At 42.6% G+C, this 16444-nt stretch overlaps 1 protein-coding gene across 2 annotated transcripts in view; it reads left to right on the top strand.

Annotated features, from left to right (window-relative positions):
- LOC138246549 (sialic acid-binding Ig-like lectin 11) overlaps window positions 1-16444 on the top strand; it is a 239411-nt gene that overhangs the window by 157905 nt on the left and 65062 nt on the right. For both annotated transcript variants that reach the window (XM_069201216.1, XM_069201219.1), the window contains 3 exons: window positions 7911-8216; window positions 11493-11537; window positions 15459-15722. In XM_069201216.1, coding sequence (XP_069057317.1) covers window positions 7911-8216; window positions 11493-11537; window positions 15459-15722 — 615 coding nt within the window. The remainder of the gene's footprint in view (window positions 1-7910; window positions 8217-11492; window positions 11538-15458; window positions 15723-16444) is intronic.

The following is a 16444-nucleotide window of genomic DNA, read 5'->3' as shown; positions in this document are numbered from 1 at the left end:
CCTGTTGCAAGTTTACACTGTTGCATTCAGCAAGAATGTCTCCTTGAGCAAGTCGAGAATCATGAGAAAGAATTTACTACCGTTACACACACGTCTTCTAGCTTCTGGAAAAGTACGGCTACATGTCCTTCAGCAAGTCAGCACATTGCACGTTAGAAAAACACATTTAATATAAAACCGGGCAGCTAGGCCCCGACTTATGCTAACTAAGGCCTAGTGATCAATTTAGCAAAACCTTAACATATAACTCTTAATATTAGTACATTAATAATTCATTATTAGTCTATTTCATTCATCATCGTATACATTGGTGGCCACTCTCCGTGGGCACATTTCAAACGCGTATGTTAAAGCACATTAATACATTTTCCATGCGGCATCATTACACAATAATTTGCAACCATCTCATGTTAATGTTGATTATAAAAACTACACTCCAACATATGTACCGCCAATGATTTACTGCCGTTGAATGTCTGCTGTGGTGATTCGTCGGTCATAATGTGATGGCCGTTGTTTTGTTGGCGTAACGGTGTGGGTGTTGGGACCGCCACTTTTCCACTGACCTCTGGGTTTGCGTATTTATGTATGTGGTGTATTCTGTGGGATTGGTGTGTGTGTGTGTCATAATATGGTGACGGGATATTCGCCACCGCAGTGGTATGTTGGCGGCCGTCACCGTGGCGGTAAGCGGGATTTACCGCCAATGTCATAATGAGTGCCTATATATGTATTGGTATATAGGTCTTTTCTATTCCTTAAACACTGCTTCCTAACATTGCCGTTCAATGTGGCAAATGGTAAGCAGTGCAATGCGCTCATACAGCCAGAAGCACAATACGCTTGTAAAGCCAGAGGCTTGCGCTTGGTGTCAAACGCACTCAAAATGCCGCCTGGTAAATTACTGTGCTACTGTGCTAAGTTACTGCATTACCAGAAGCATGCACACGATGCCTCGTGCACCAGATTCAGTTCCTTTAAAAATGTCTTTAGTCATTACCAGAAGCATGCACATGATGCCTCGAGTACCAAATTCAGTTCTTTTTAAAGTTTTGCTCAGAGCTGCAATATATTTCCTTGCCTTCTATAGCGCCGGGCTACTCGCGCTTACCTCAGGAGATATTCTAATGTAGGTCAGTCACGCTGCGACCTTGCCGTTGAACAGGAGGAAACTGGCAGCTCATCGCCAAAAATATGTTGCAATGCAAGTACTAAGAAGACGAAGGTTAAGGGCTTGAGTATTTATTGGTAGTGAAGGTGAAGTGTGACTTTCCTCCTTGCCAGTTGCTTGCAATTCTATGTCAGGACCGGAGGCTCAGATTATGCTTCTCTTTCTATGCTTTATTTTTCATACAGCAGCCAATAGGAGAAGATATTATTAAATGAAAACAAATCTCTCTCTCTCCTCACTTGCGCGCCCTCTCTAGACGTGCACCCGCGCTTGCTCGTTTCTCCTGGCGCGCGTCTTTTAATTAAACGCGCGGACAGAGAACGAGACGGTGCGAGTGCCTAGTATTCCCAGCAACGAGTCCTGAAGCCTTTGCAAGCGTTGTGCAGCATTTTTAGCTATCGCTGCCCATAGTTTTTTGCCTGACCGCCTCTTCTTCACTCCCTGACGCCCTGGCACCACGTTGTGACCAGGGTTGGATAAATCAGATTAAGCGCTGCATAGAGTGCTGCAGGCTGGCTCCCTCCACACTCTAAATCTTTGTAAAGCAGTGTTTTTTATCCCTGCTGCTTTCAGCCTGCTGGGGTTTGCACTCCCCCTGATTGTAGTCTTGTACTACCCAGAATCCACGTTTTCCATGTGACAGAGATACTATGGCCCAGTCATATACTTATGAGGACGAGGATTATTTTGGGAGTGAGCCTCCCTTTCTTGATGATAATTTGGTGGGCGCGCTAGACAATACCGTGCAGCTCTCAGTAAATAAGGCACTGGCGAAGGCTCTGGGGCCCCTCACCCATCATTTTGAGAGCTTTGCGCGCCAAAAAGGTTTGCTGCCCCACATTGCGCCTTCGGGTTAGGCGTTATCTGACCAGCCCTCTACCTCCAAAGGTAAGGCTAAAGCCAAGTCTTGGGCCCACTCCGACATTTTCAGGAAATTGGCCTCCTCCATTCAAAAGGAGCACGGTTATTGCTCCTCTCAAGCGCAAGATGCTTATGGTTCAGATTCAGAACAGTCATCCTCCAAATCTTCATCCGAGTCTGATTCTGAGGAGGATCTCGGGGACCGGCCGGGCCTGATCAAACGCAAGAAGTCGGAGCTTGGCGCTCTTGCCAAGATAAGCTCCTGGACCTCTCGAGCCCTCTAGCAAAGATCTTGGAGATGGCTTACGTAGCCAAGAAGTCTCAGTCCCCTATCGATCCTGACATCCTGGTAGGGTGGGCTCAGCGAGCCATTTGCCATCTAGGCAATGCCAATGTGGCCTTATCGTCAGAAAGGAGACGCTCTATCCTAATGAGAACGACCCTCAGCTCACTGAACTCGCCACATCTGAAGCGGTCCCTGTGGCCCAGGGTCTCCTTTTCGGGGTCCCCTTCATTAAGGACTTAGCCAAATTTGCTGTGACCTTCAATACTATGGCTAAAGCCCAACTGTCGCTCAAAAAAGTCTTCAGAGAGACTCTTTTTCGGAGAGCCGGAAGTCTGCGGGGTCGCTCGTCTGGCCGCTCCTATTATCAAGGCCCCAGACGAGATGCCCTGTCCAGGGGCCGTGGATATTACAAAGAGCAACAAGCAGGCTCCACCTTCTATCCATCTCGTCCCCGAGGAGGTACGGGCCGCTACTGCAAGAACTCATACAGAGGTCAGCAAGTAGATACCCAGGATCGCACCAATTCAGGTGAGAATAATCCACCCTTCCGAGGTGGTTCTTGGGGGCACGATCCAAACTTGTTTGACGGAATGGAGGATATTATCCAGGGACCCCTGGCTGTTACAGACCGTTCAAGGGTTCAGATTGGAATTTTACCAGACTCCTTATCAACATTCCCCCCCTCCTCTTCCCCATTTTTCCCGTCCCGATATAGACATCATAGACTTGGAGGTTCAAGCGCTCCTCAAGAAGGGTGCTATTTGCCAAACTGTTCCCCATCCCAGGGGTTTCCTAAGCCCCATTTTTCTGGTAGACAAAAAAGGGTGAGGATCGCGTTTGGTCCTAAATCTCAAGGAATTCAATGCATGGCTGGTCTACCGACATTTCAAGATGGAAGGAATCCATCTCCTCATAGATATACTGCAAGAAGCAGATTGGTTAGTGCGGCTAGACCTAAAGGACGCTTATCTAAGCGTTCCCATTTTCCCGCCTCACCGGCGTTTCCTTCAGTTTCTCTGGCAAGGCCAGTGCTTCGAGTTTCAAGTACTTCCTTTTGGGCTTTCCTCCGCTCCTTGGTGCTTCACCAAGGTGATGAGGCCTGTGGTGGAATCCCTTCGCGCACGGGGTGTACGTCTGATAGTTTACCTCAACGACCTGATCATTATGGCTCAGGACCCCCTTCTCCTTCAAGTCCATTTGTCTTGGACGATCCAGCTTCTTCAGGATCCGGGCTTCATAATCAATCAGCCCAAGTCTTGTCTCCGCCCGTCTCAACAGATTGAGTTTCTGGGCTTTAAGATAGACTCAGTGACAGCTCAGTTGATCCTTCCTCCTCTGAAGGTGCGCAATATCAAGAAGGAATTGCGCCTACTTTTGTCCAGACAGAAAGTGTCATTGAGGAGTTTAGCCAGGATGGTGGGTCTTTTATCATCCTCGATCCAGGCTATTTTCCTGGGTCCGCTAACCTACAGAGCCCTCCAACGGCTCAAGATTTCTCACCTCCAGAAGGGTTTGTCTTATACGGACTTAGTTCCTCTGAATCCAGAGGTCCGCTCGTAGATAACCTGGTGGTTAGAGCACATGGAGGCCTGGAATGGGCGAGCGATTTTCGGCACGTCTCCGGATGTTATTCTGGAATCGGATTCCAGCAGATGGGGCTGGGGAGCCCGTTGCGGAGATGTGACCACGGGGGGTCGTTGGTCGGAGGAGGAACTCCGTCTCCACATCAACTGCCTGGAACTTTTAGCCGGATCCTTTGCAATCCGGAGTGTCTCTCCTCTGAAGGCGGATTGTTGCATTCTCTTGAGAATGGACAACATCTCCGCGGTCAGATATGTGAACAAACTGGGGGCACGAGATCTCAGACCTTAGCTCGCATTGCAGGGATTTCTGGCAATATTGCCTCCAACATCGCATCTCAGTGATTGCGGAGTACCTTTCGGGGACTCGCAACACAGTGGCGGATTGGAATTCCAGATTCCTGCCGGATTCCAGCGATTGGATGCTCCTCCCAAAAGTGTTCGCCACTCTCAACCAGAAATGGGGCCCTTTCTCGATAGATCTATTTGCATCGAGATTGAATCGCCAGCTTCCTCTCTTCTTCAGCTGGAGACCAGATCCAGAAGCGATGGCCACCGATGCCTTTCTCCAGGACTGGTCACCCCATCGAGCTTATGCATTTCCCCCGTTCAGCATGATTCCTCGTGTCCTTTCCCAAGTCCGACGTCTGAGAACGGAGATTGTGTTGATAACCCCTCTTTGGAGGGCTCAAGCCTGGTTCCCCTTAGCACTAGACCTTCTGTGCGACTTCCCTCTCCTAATCCCTCCTCTTCACAACCTTCTCCTGGACCCTCTGGGGTCCCCGCACCCCTTGATTGTTCAGGGCAAGTTGCACGTGGTGGCCCGGAGGATTTCAGGCGTCATTGGTTCCTGCCAGGCATTTCAGAACAAGCTTCCAGTTTCATTCTACAAGCCTGGTCCTCCAATACACACAAGCGGTATTCCTCTGCTTTGAAGCAATGGATTCATTGGTGTGAGGAGCGGGATTCCGATCCCTTTAATGCTGATGTCAGTTTAGTGGTCAATTTTCTGGCTTCACTGGCAGCTGCAGGCCTAGCTTACAGATCGATCAATAATTATAGATCTGCCATTTCAGCAGGTCATTTACCAGTTTTAGGTAAACCTGTTGGTGAGCACCTTATTGTCTGCAAATTAATGAGGGGTATTCGTCTGTCGAACCCCCCGCGTCCCAGATATTCTTCCCTTTGGGACGTCAACGCAGTTCTTACGTTAATTTCGCCTTGGCCGGACAACAGATTCCTTTCACGCAAACAACGTTTGGCCAAATTAACCTTATTACTATGCCTCATTTCATGCAAGAGGGTATCTGATGTGCGTTCCCTTGATCTGCAGGGCAGGATTTTTTCTCCTACGGGAGTTTCCTTTTCGATCTCCAAACGTACTAAAACGGGCACCAATTCAGTGTCTTACCCTTCCTTCCCTCATAATCCCAAACTATGTGTAGTACAGTGTTTAAAGGCCTATGAATCAGCCACAGAGGAATTTCGTGCAGACCCTAGAGGTCAATTGTTGATTGCACTGCAGAAGCCTTTCAAGCCAGTCTCGTCGGCTACGTTAGCCAGATGGATCAGATGGCTTCTTTCTGAAGCAGGGATTAATGTCTCCATGTTTGGAGCTCAGTCAGTCCGTGGAGCTATGGCTTCAAAGTCCTTTAATTTAGGCATGAGGTTGGAGGACATTATGAAGGCGGCAGACTGGTCTTCGGAATCTACCTTTAAGACCTTCCATCATAAACCTATTGTAGATATTGCATCAATCGTGGTTGATCAGCTTTGAACTAGCATAATCTGAGCCACCAGTCCTGACAGAGTAAAAAAAATTCAAGTTTACGCGTTAAGAATTTTCAATTCTATTAAGGACACGGAGGCGAGGATTATCCCCCCCCAGTGGACAATAAGACCTCTGCTTACGAGTTAAGTATACTGTTTTCATTTTATGTCTCATTGTCTTACCCACCCAGTGACGTTATCAGTGCATGTAAGTTGTGAACATTGGTTCTATGACATATACTATGATTAGTTCTCGTTTTCTTCCCTTCTCAGGTGTTGATCAGAGTTGAAGCTCTTCATTCCTGGGACTTTATCAGATTTGATGTTGCATCATTCCTTATCCCGGAGTTGCTGTGTTCTCCTGGAATTTTGGATTGTGTTCTTGTTAGATTCGATGTTGATACACTTCATTGACTTTTACTGACTGAGATTTCGCAAAGAAAGAGGAAGTTCATTGGCCTGTATGGTTTATATACTCTGTTAACTATGGTTGTGTTGTCTGTACTATGAATACTGGGATATGTTTTCATTTAATAATATCTTCTCCTATTGGCTGCTGTATGAAAAATAAAGCATAGAAAGAGAAGCATAATCCTCGCCTCTGTGTCCTTAATAGAATTTAAAATTCTTAACGCGTAAGCTTGAAAAAGTTTTACTGTCAAGGATGGGAACGCCTACGCTAACCTGACAACCATAGAATCATTCGCTCTTACCCAGATACATAACAGATTACAACAGTGCGCAAGGGAGAGAGTCAATTTTTGGAAGCACAAGAATGTATTTAAAGTTTGTATAATGCAGTTCCGTTAAGTGATGTAAAAGTGTGGCATTTGTATAGAGTAGCAATAATATCGAGTAGGTTTGGAAGAATGGATATGGATACCCACAGCATGTTTGAAGCTGATGATGTTCCTGGTACGGTTGTGTCTGATTCACTTCACTTCACAGATTTTTAGATCCTTCATGCTCACAAGATCACTGTACTAACTAGTGTGTAAGAAATTTCACAAGGGATGTTTCAGAAATCTTATTTGTTCTTTGTACTGAAAAGGAAGGTGACATCAGTGTGCAGTTGATTCCTGCATCTTATGATGATAGCAATTTTTCTGTTCCAGGTATTTTGAGTTTGGAAGAAATGTCTTCAATGGTTAGCAACTAATGTTGAGGTGATTGAGATGTTCCCAGTACTGAAGGTGATTGTGGAGTGTGTACCTGCTCAGATCCTGTATCCACTAGGGAGGGTGATACATCTATTGAAGGCGATGTGAGTGTGAAGGAAATCCTGCTTGAAGTGAACAATATGGTACTTTTCGTGTGTAAGGGTAAGGATGTGTTGCATCTAGCTCTGTGTATTTTTCTTTGTACTGTTGTAGTTATCCTGTCTGGAATCAAAACCTTGCCAGGAGTCTGATTGCTGGAAGTGGAGATGATGGTTACAGTGGAATCCACCACATTCGAATGCAGATATGAGTGAATAGGACATCACAGAAGTATTACCCAGTGATCTTTCTGTAAGGATCCAGCTACGACTAATAAACGCTCTTAAGAGTTTGCTCTCTGCCCACCATGTGCAAGTTGTCAGTGTGACAATATGATAACGAGTTCACGAATGGTGCCAGGCCTGAGTCTGAGCTTTACCTGCACCGTCCAACAGAAGGCACTAATTCATGACTGGGTGAGCAGTCAGACAATTGAGTATTTAGTGATAATTTACAGAGGTCTGTTCTATTTTATTTTAATAGGTTCAGGACTTGTGATGATAATGTTAATGCTGTCTAAATAAGTATATTTGCATTAAAATGTGCATTTGGAATTTCACAAAATGACATGCATAATGTTGGAACTATACAGAACTTAAGTCCAATGGGCAGGGATGTGCGATGTTCACAACTAAGCAACTACCTGATGTGAAATGTTTGTGGAATTCGTTTAAATTTGCTAAAGGGTGAAATAGGCTTCAGGCTATTAGCGGAAGAATGTTCCTGCAGGTTATTTTCGCTCCAATTCAAATTCCACAAAGTTGCTGAATAAAAAAAAAAAACAATGTCCAGTATTGTGTGGATGTGACGTTAAACAACTTAACACACCAAACCTAATAGCTTTTGTATGCAAAAGATACTCACCCAAGGAAGGCTCCCTATTGAACCCGAAAAAGCTATATAGAGACCTTTGCTGCCAGAATAATACACACACAATTAATACCGTCTTTGACAATACTTATCTCTTAATTCCTGTTTCTTAGATCTTCAAGATAAGCCCACAATCGATCTGCCACCAGCACTGACCGAGGGTAAAAATGTGAGCGTCAACTGTACAGCCCCAGGGCGGTGCTCAGGAACGCCCCCAAGCATCTCCTGGACTATGAGCTTGAACTCTGCATATTCTACAATGAAACGTACAATTAATCATTCTGATGGTACCCAGTCCCACATATCTGAGATCACCTTCCAGGTTAGCAGGGAGCATAACCGCAAACAACTGGATTGTACTGCATATTTTTCCACTGTGAGTGCATCAGCTACAAGTAGTGCCACGCTCAATGTCGAATGTAAGTACAGTTTCAACACATTTGATGAAATTATGCTTACAGTGAACTTCCTTTTGGCGACCACCATTGGTCGGTGATTGGGTCTTAAAAAGCAGTGGAAGAATCGATTAATTATTTTTCCTGCATCACCACTCCTTGTCTTAGTACTGGAGAAGTTCACAGATGAATGACTGAAAATGTGATGAGCGCTTTGCTGCCTTTTGGCTAGGTTCACACTTTAAAAATACCACTTACATACATACATGCATACATATATAAAATGCCTCTCAGGATTCTGACTCCATCATCCAAGCACTCATTTCGCACAACCTATCTGTGGGCTAGAAGTAATGGATTAGCAAGGGGGGCTTGGGAACTAATGCAAGCAGGGAAAATGTCCGATTGGCGAGTCCACAATAAAAAAAAAATACAATAATTGGGGTGCGATGGGTCCTCAGACCTCTGGGATGCAGTGACATTGCTACTGACAGATTTACAACCTTTTGCACTAGGTTTGCATCACAAATGTGACACAAACCTGCGCAAAACATTTTTGTGAAGAATAGGTATCCGAGTAAAATAACCTAAAAGTAACGCAACAGAGCACAAAGTCACTCTAAGTCAGGGAGGCGTTTCATGGGTGGTACTTGGACGTTCCCATGCAACCTTCCATGGATTTTGATGCAAAACTCTAACTACTAACAGTAGTAGACAGGGTTTTGCACCAAAAAATAACGTTGGTTCAAAGCAGGCATTGAAAAGGAGAAATTATTTTATTCTTTTGCATCCGACTTTGCATGTGTGCTGCACTGTACAAGCCACATACAAAGCAAGAAAAGCTTTAAAGTTAGTGTAAGCATAGTGGTTTGTACTGGAGGTTAACCTGTATGTTAGATTAAGATTCACGCAGACACCCTTGCACTATAGTGCAAAGCATTATGCATGTCCCAGTGCTGCCTAGCGCTAGGTAGGGGAAGGAGGGTGTTATATCTCTGCAGATATGGCAGTCTTCTGCTCTCTCCGTGTCACACAAGGCAGAGCAGCAACATTTTGCCTGTACTGAGCTGCCTGGCATCTTTGTAAATCTGTCCCTCACTGTTGAAATACTGGTCAGCATCAAGCAGCAGCCACTTGAAAACCAATAGATACAAAGAAATAGCTATTTTTAGGCAATAAACATGCATAACATTAATACAGTAAAGTGCATAATTAAGTAATATTTATTCCACATTACATCAGATTCACCGCCTAGGTACCACATGGTTTCTTAGGCAAAGGGCTTATGCAATGGAGCGATTTGAAGTGTCTGACACAACATGTAGCGCCCTATAAAACTACTAAATAGCATTGGCAAACTATAGGTGTTGGAAAAAACAAAAAGCACGACTGACAGACATTGACAAGTTGAAGGCCAAAGTGTGTCTGGGATGGAACGAAATATCCAGCATCAAAATTCAGCCTGGCATACTAAATGATACACCAAACAGACATAATCACTGCTGGCAAAACATTCGACGTTTTGGAGCTTTGCTGTCAGTAAAATGTCATTAGAAGCATATAAAAAATGTCACTACATCCCAGAGGCTTTAGAAGCTTGAAAATATTTTAACTTGAATTCTCAGCAAAAATGATGGTGTTCTCCACTTATTCTGCTTTATTTCGACTTACTGGCTAATGGAGGTTCCTCTAAACGTGTTGATGTAGGTGTTTTAAAGACACCTTCCTTAAGAGTTCCTTAGAGAGTGCGAAGAAACACTGCAGTTCAGAGGAAGACAGCATGTATCTTTGATAACAAGAATCGTGATAGCGAATACCAAAGATCTAGGTGGAAGGCAATGGATTGGAAGAGGATGTAAATGATAAGAGAAAATAAAGTTATTATGCAACAGATGAGCTCAAACATTAGAACATAGCCATGAGCTGCATAAAAGAAAAGTCTTTGGTATTCTGAATCTAATAGTAAAATGATATTATTTTGTTATTTATGTAATACTCATGACCCCATTTGTCACCATTTCTAAGTATTGTAATGTACATGGGTAGGTGTAGAAACGTAGTAGTCATTCCCTTTGCAAGCTTTAACTTCTCAACGTTTTCCTGGCGTTAAAATGTATAGGAAAAATCTCATAAAATCCTCTATACTACTGTTTTTGTCCTGAAAAAAACCCACATTTAGCAGATATATTTGAACTTAAAATAAAATGTTGTTATAAGTGTATTTTTGCGGGATTTATAGCCTGAATCTGAAATATGGAAAAGGTGATAAACTTAGTTAACGAAATGGCAAATTTTGACACTGTCACATAACTTCATAGATGAAATTTTAGTAGAAACTATCCGTAGTAAGTATCAGATGCTACCATTGCTCAATTTTATGGTAATTCATTTATCAATCTCTTGAGAATTAAATATGTAGTTGGTTACTTTGATTGTATCTAATGACGTTCAGACCATACCAGATGCCAACAAAGGTCACTTAGAGAACTGAGACATCTCACTGAGGAAGGCTGTTATTAGAAGAACTACTGGAGCAAGGGCCTTAAAAAAGTGAGGGGCTGCTTAGGAGAAAGATTGCCTTCTTCTAAGCTTATAGTTGATGATATGACTTCAGAGAACCTCAGACCCGGTCCTCATGAGGTATTAAATATTTTTGTTAGATAAAAGGGATCTTTCAGATTTAGGACTGAATGATTGAAGTACTTCCTTGTTAGGTTCTGGCATCTACTTGAAATCATTAATGTTCTTGAGTGCCAGAATTTTGATTTGGTTAATGGATTTAATGGGACTCTCACATATTTTTCAGGCACCATAATGTTCCATCAAGTTGAACAATATTCAGTAACAATACTTTTATTTACAATTTTACATTTTAATAACAACATAAAATATGCAGTTTAGACTAATATGTCAGAAGTTGTTTTGAATGAATAACAGTGGCAAAGTTTAAGACAATGGAGATTAGGTAGACACTGGCGCAGTGGGAACCCTGTTGTGAATCAGTGAGGATCCTGCACATCAAACTCGCTACTTGTCAGTTCAGGTCGAGGTGGGCAAAGTTCAAGATTTCCATTTGTGACATCTAGTCTACCTCCGTTAGAGGAAATCCTTGACCTGGCAGTCCCTCAGCCAATAAGCATCCAGGTCATAGTGACCGTCATCCATTCTTGTGTAGAGAGAATCCCAACCAGCATCTCATTTGTCAGCACCGGCTATGCCCATGTCAGTTTACAAACTATTTTCCCTAGTACTTTTTGAAAGCATTGCATTTATTTCTAAAACTATTATATTCCTTTATAGATCCACCTATGACTCCAACAATCAGCATATCTATTACTGATAGAGGTAAGGTACTGCATCAATATTTATTCTGTGGTAATTTTAGTACAATTTCTTACTGACTATAGCACCATTATTTATGTTATCAATTTACATCTTGGTCAGTTGTTTGCACATAGACTTATTTTGAGTTGTGTGTGATTTTGTCATATTTAGGTTTCTGCAGTTAGTCTTTTTAGACATATTAAAACATAGCTAGATGGTATGTTAGGTGAATACTTGTTAGAAATTGGGCTTCTGATTGTCAGAGGTATGCACCCTGTCAAAGAAGGATAACAGTCCTAGGCAAGGTAAGTTAGATGCACAGCCTAAATTAACCTATGCTCACTCTCTGGTAGCTTGGCACATCAGTCAGACTTCCCTTAAGAGGCAATGTGTAAAGTATTTGTGCAACACTTCAGAGAGTAAAACAGTGAGAACAACACACATACTCTAACCAGAGAAATAGAGCTCAATTTAAAGAACAAAACAAGATCAATGTGACAATAATCCAATCGGTAGAACCTGGGATATGAATTTTTAAAACATAGGTGCAAAAGCAGCTTATAAGCGATAAGCACCTATGTGGGTAATGTTGTTGCACTGAACTGGGACAAAATCAAAAGTTCAGGGTAACTGCAATGGAGCACAGGCTGGATTCAGGGACAACGCAGGGCCCACTGAACAAAGGTACCGTGATTCTTGTTGCAACATGAAGATGCAGGGAGCAGTCGAGTGATACTTCGATTTTCTCCACGTAACGGAGGTGATGTGTCAGTTCCGAGAGTGATGCGCCAGTTCCCAGATACAGCACTTCCGAAGACGATGCACTCGGTTTCTCCATGCAGGGCCAATCATGTTCCCACAACAGTTGCGATGTGTTGATTCTGCTACATAGCAGAGGATGCATCGGTTCTGCTGGAGCAAACACCTTAGGCACTCTTCCAAGGGTCCGGGACCAGGATAGCACCTCTTGGCAGGGGACACTCACAGATGGCAGACTCCAGGTGCAGGAGCAGGATGATTGGAAGTATTTTATGTCCCTGAGACTTTAATCAGGTGGCAAGACAGCAAGCCCTCGAGTCACTCTGGTTCTCACTTGTAAAGATGCAGGTCCAATCCATCTCAGGCAAGGAGGGCAGCAGGCAGAAGGTCAGCACAGCAGAGCAGGAGTCCAACAGAGTCCAACAGAGTCCTTTCAGTAGCATGACAGTCCTTCCTGGTAGAGTATCCTTGGTGGTGTCAGAGGTCCAGTACTTATAACCAGTTGTGCCTTTGAAGTGGGGGAGACTTCAATAAGATGCCTTTCAAGGGCACAGAGTCCCTGCCATGCCTGCCCTGGTTCCGGGCTTACTACAGGTGGGCATGTAGCTCTTTCCGTGTGGACAGGACACAGCCTATTCAGGTATAGCTGAGGCAGTGCTTTCAGATTGTGATGCCCAATCTTTTCCCAATTGGTAATTACACTTATTATGTCAGCCTATGGGAGAGATAGGTCTTGCAGTAGGTAAATGCAAATATAAAAGTTTCTCACTACTAGAACATGTTAAACTTAAAAGTACATGTTCTACTATTTAAACACACAACACCCTGCCCTGGGGCTGTCTAGGGTCTACCTTAGGGGTGACTTGCATGTAATAATAAGGAAGGTTTATGCCTGGCAAGAGGGTTAACTTGCAGGTAGACATGGCAGTTTAAAACTGCATACACATGCTCTGCAATGGCAGGCCCGATACATGTTTAAAGGCTACTTAAGTGGGCGACCTAATTAGTGCTGTAGGCACACTAGTAGCATTTAATATACAGGCCCTGGGCACATATACTGCACATTACTTGGTGCTTATAAGTGAATTAAAATGCCAGTTGTGGAGAAGCCAATGTTACCATGTTTGAAGCATAGAGCACATGCACTTTAGCACTGGTTAGCAGAGGTAAGGTGCCCACAGTCCTAAAGCCAACAAAAAACAAATTCTGCCAAAAGCAGATTAGGAGGAAGGCAAAATCTTTTATATTACAATTGCAACAAAAGATGAGGGCCTGTTTCACATCAGCATTACTTTCCTAAACACACGTCTGAATTTAGTGATTCAGACAATCCCATGTAATACATTGGTGCATTTTTCACTGATTTTAGGTTGTACTACTGCACAAAGAACAGCATGATCACTATATCAGGCAAATATAAGCTACTCATAACACATTTTCAAGTAAAGTAATTCCTCACATAGTACAACTTCCGCTGCAAAGTGCAGACTCGTCTTCTTTTCTCAAATGATGAGCCAATCTGCTGTCAATTGACGTCCCATTCTGAATCATAAATACATGCTTTACTCTAGTTCACACCTTTGACATACTAATAGAAACAGAGAGCTCATTTTAAAAGCAATCTTCCAGAAAAAAATTCACTAACTTAAAATGAAACATAAAAACATTAAACCTACATATTTCTGCATATTTTATGTGCAGCTGAACAACTAGTTTTTTGGATGGCACTCATTTTGTCACAGTAGAGCAGTAGATCAATTTGTAAGTTATCATCAAAGCATTTTCATCTCTAACAATTCTCAATTAGTCTCTGAGTGAACTTGCAGATATAAGCCATTAAATCTGGTTTCCAGTTTAGTCTTCTGAAATCAGCAAATGTAGTACATGACCAGTGCATTCCAAATTAAGTTCTATTATCACAGCACGTCTGATCTGATTCCACATACAGTACTACTTTGCTAGTTTCAAAAGGCACTAAAAACATGTAAATTAATGCAAAATTTCCTTTTGAGTGAATTAGCCATGGGTTAATAATTTCATATGAATTGGTCTTCTCTCACTAAGGATATTTATAGATGAGGCTTTTACCTATTTCTATGTGTGCTGCGAGATGCAACACGTATAAAGATATCACTCCTCATTGCATCTCCCCCTGGGAAGGCGTAGCCTTTTGAGCATTTCCAGGTTTACCAGTATTGGTAAATCTGGGCATGTGCCAAAATCAATGAGTGAACGAGTGGGAACACGCACTCTCCATCCATAGAAGTAATAAAGTAATGCAAGGCAATGACTTGCACTGACTTTAGTTACTGCAGATTTACCAAGCACCACAGGGGCATGCAAGGTGGCCTTGCCCTGCTTGATAAATCTAACTAAGGAATTGAATTGCCCTTGCGACACCATGCATGATGCATGGGCAGCATAATAACACGAGCCCCTCCATTAATGAAACCCCAATATTTCACATATGCATTGTAGTCATATGCACCCCCCACTAAGGGAATGATAATTGGACTAACATCTTCAACATCTTCCTCTCATCCTTCTACTTATCTCCTTTTGACTTCATCTCACCACAACCCACCCCTTTCTGTCTACATAATTTATCTACCTTTCCTTTGCAAGCATCCCCACAAATACCTTCAGCTATGCACACAGAGCAAATCGTGATTTTGTTATCTGCAGAACAACATCCTCTCCTCCTCCCCAGTGTTTAATGCACCATAAAGAAGAATTACTGCAAATTATATGATATAAACAAACAATTAATCAATTTGAAGTAAAAAGAGAGACACAATGCTACAATTTGTGTGCCACATGACCCTGACATGGATGATCATGGCATCCAACACCATAGGTGGCACATCTGTAATAGATATGATATAGTCACACTGACCAACTAGTCAAGCACACACATTTCCACACTTTGCGCTAGTAATCAATTAGGGTCACTGAACGAATGATTGATGGATAAAAGTTATGGGTATTTAGTTGACAACTATATATTTATAGTCATTACCAAAAGCAGCTAACTTGTTCTAAACACCATGGCTCAGAAATATTGGATATCTCCTTTTAAGTATTGTATAAACTTATCTAACAAAGTTGTGAAGTTGCGTAATTCTAAGTAACACTCTGAACACATTCTGTGAAATTAACCCTTGTGTCTGTTACGTTTCACAGAAGGGATAATGAGAACAACTAATGCAACATCTGTGGAAGTGCTGGAAGGCTCTAACTGCAGCCTGTTCTGCACTGCGGACAGTGAGCCACTTTCTAATCTTACCTGGATGAAGGGAGGGCTCATCCTCAATGAGTCAGCATTTGTTTCTAATAACCTGCAATTGATCCGCCTCAATATATCTCCCAAGGATGATGGCATTTACCACTGTGCAGCGGCCAATAAACATGGGCGGGAACAGAGCTCAGTCACTGTCTCTATACAATGTAAGTATCAATCTATTGAAATATCAAAATAGAGTGACTGATTCCTTGATAAACTATCTTCTTTTGGACTTTATGTTAAGTATGACCCAACTTTGGATTTCGTTTCAGACCCCAGCTATTCTTTGATCTAAATGATTATTTCACCTTTGTTGGTCAGAAATTGATCCAACTGAATGGTTTTGTGTCCTCTAAACTTAAATGTTATACTACAGTTCTCATGTTGCCTTTTCATGAATAAATTAAGGTTTGAGAAATTTTTCAAATATGTATCCCTGTTGTCCCACTGTCTCTAGATTATTGGTTCAGGTGATGCTTTTCTGCCACTTGAGGAATATCATAAATATGATCCTTTCATCAGTTACTCCGGAGGGCTGCTCAGTTATTTTATTACATCATCTCTTATTGCCACTCTAATTTCTAGCCACAGTGCATAATCTGACATGCCCCGAGTTAGAATATTGTTGTAGTAGAGAATTTGCAAATAAAATGCATATTCTCTGCACCCACCTCTGGCAGATGAAGTGAATGTCAGTTGACTATTTTCAGTATTTGTTCTTTTTCTGTTTCAGTTGTTGTTTTTTGTAAGTTTCTATCTCCCCAAAGGCTAGATGCACATGTGACAATGAGAAGGAGAAAGTAACATGAAGCTTGAATTCCTCTTTGAGTGAAAGAATGATTTGTTTGGGCTGTTCTCCTAGGGTTCAGTTGCCAACAGGTGTTTT

The sequence above is a fragment of the Pleurodeles waltl genome, chromosome 7 (genome assembly GCF_031143425.1).
Source record: "Pleurodeles waltl isolate 20211129_DDA chromosome 7, aPleWal1.hap1.20221129, whole genome shotgun sequence".
Taxonomy (NCBI): Eukaryota; Metazoa; Chordata; class Amphibia; order Caudata; family Salamandridae; genus Pleurodeles; species Pleurodeles waltl.
This window is presented reverse-complemented; position numbering and strand designations above follow the sequence as displayed.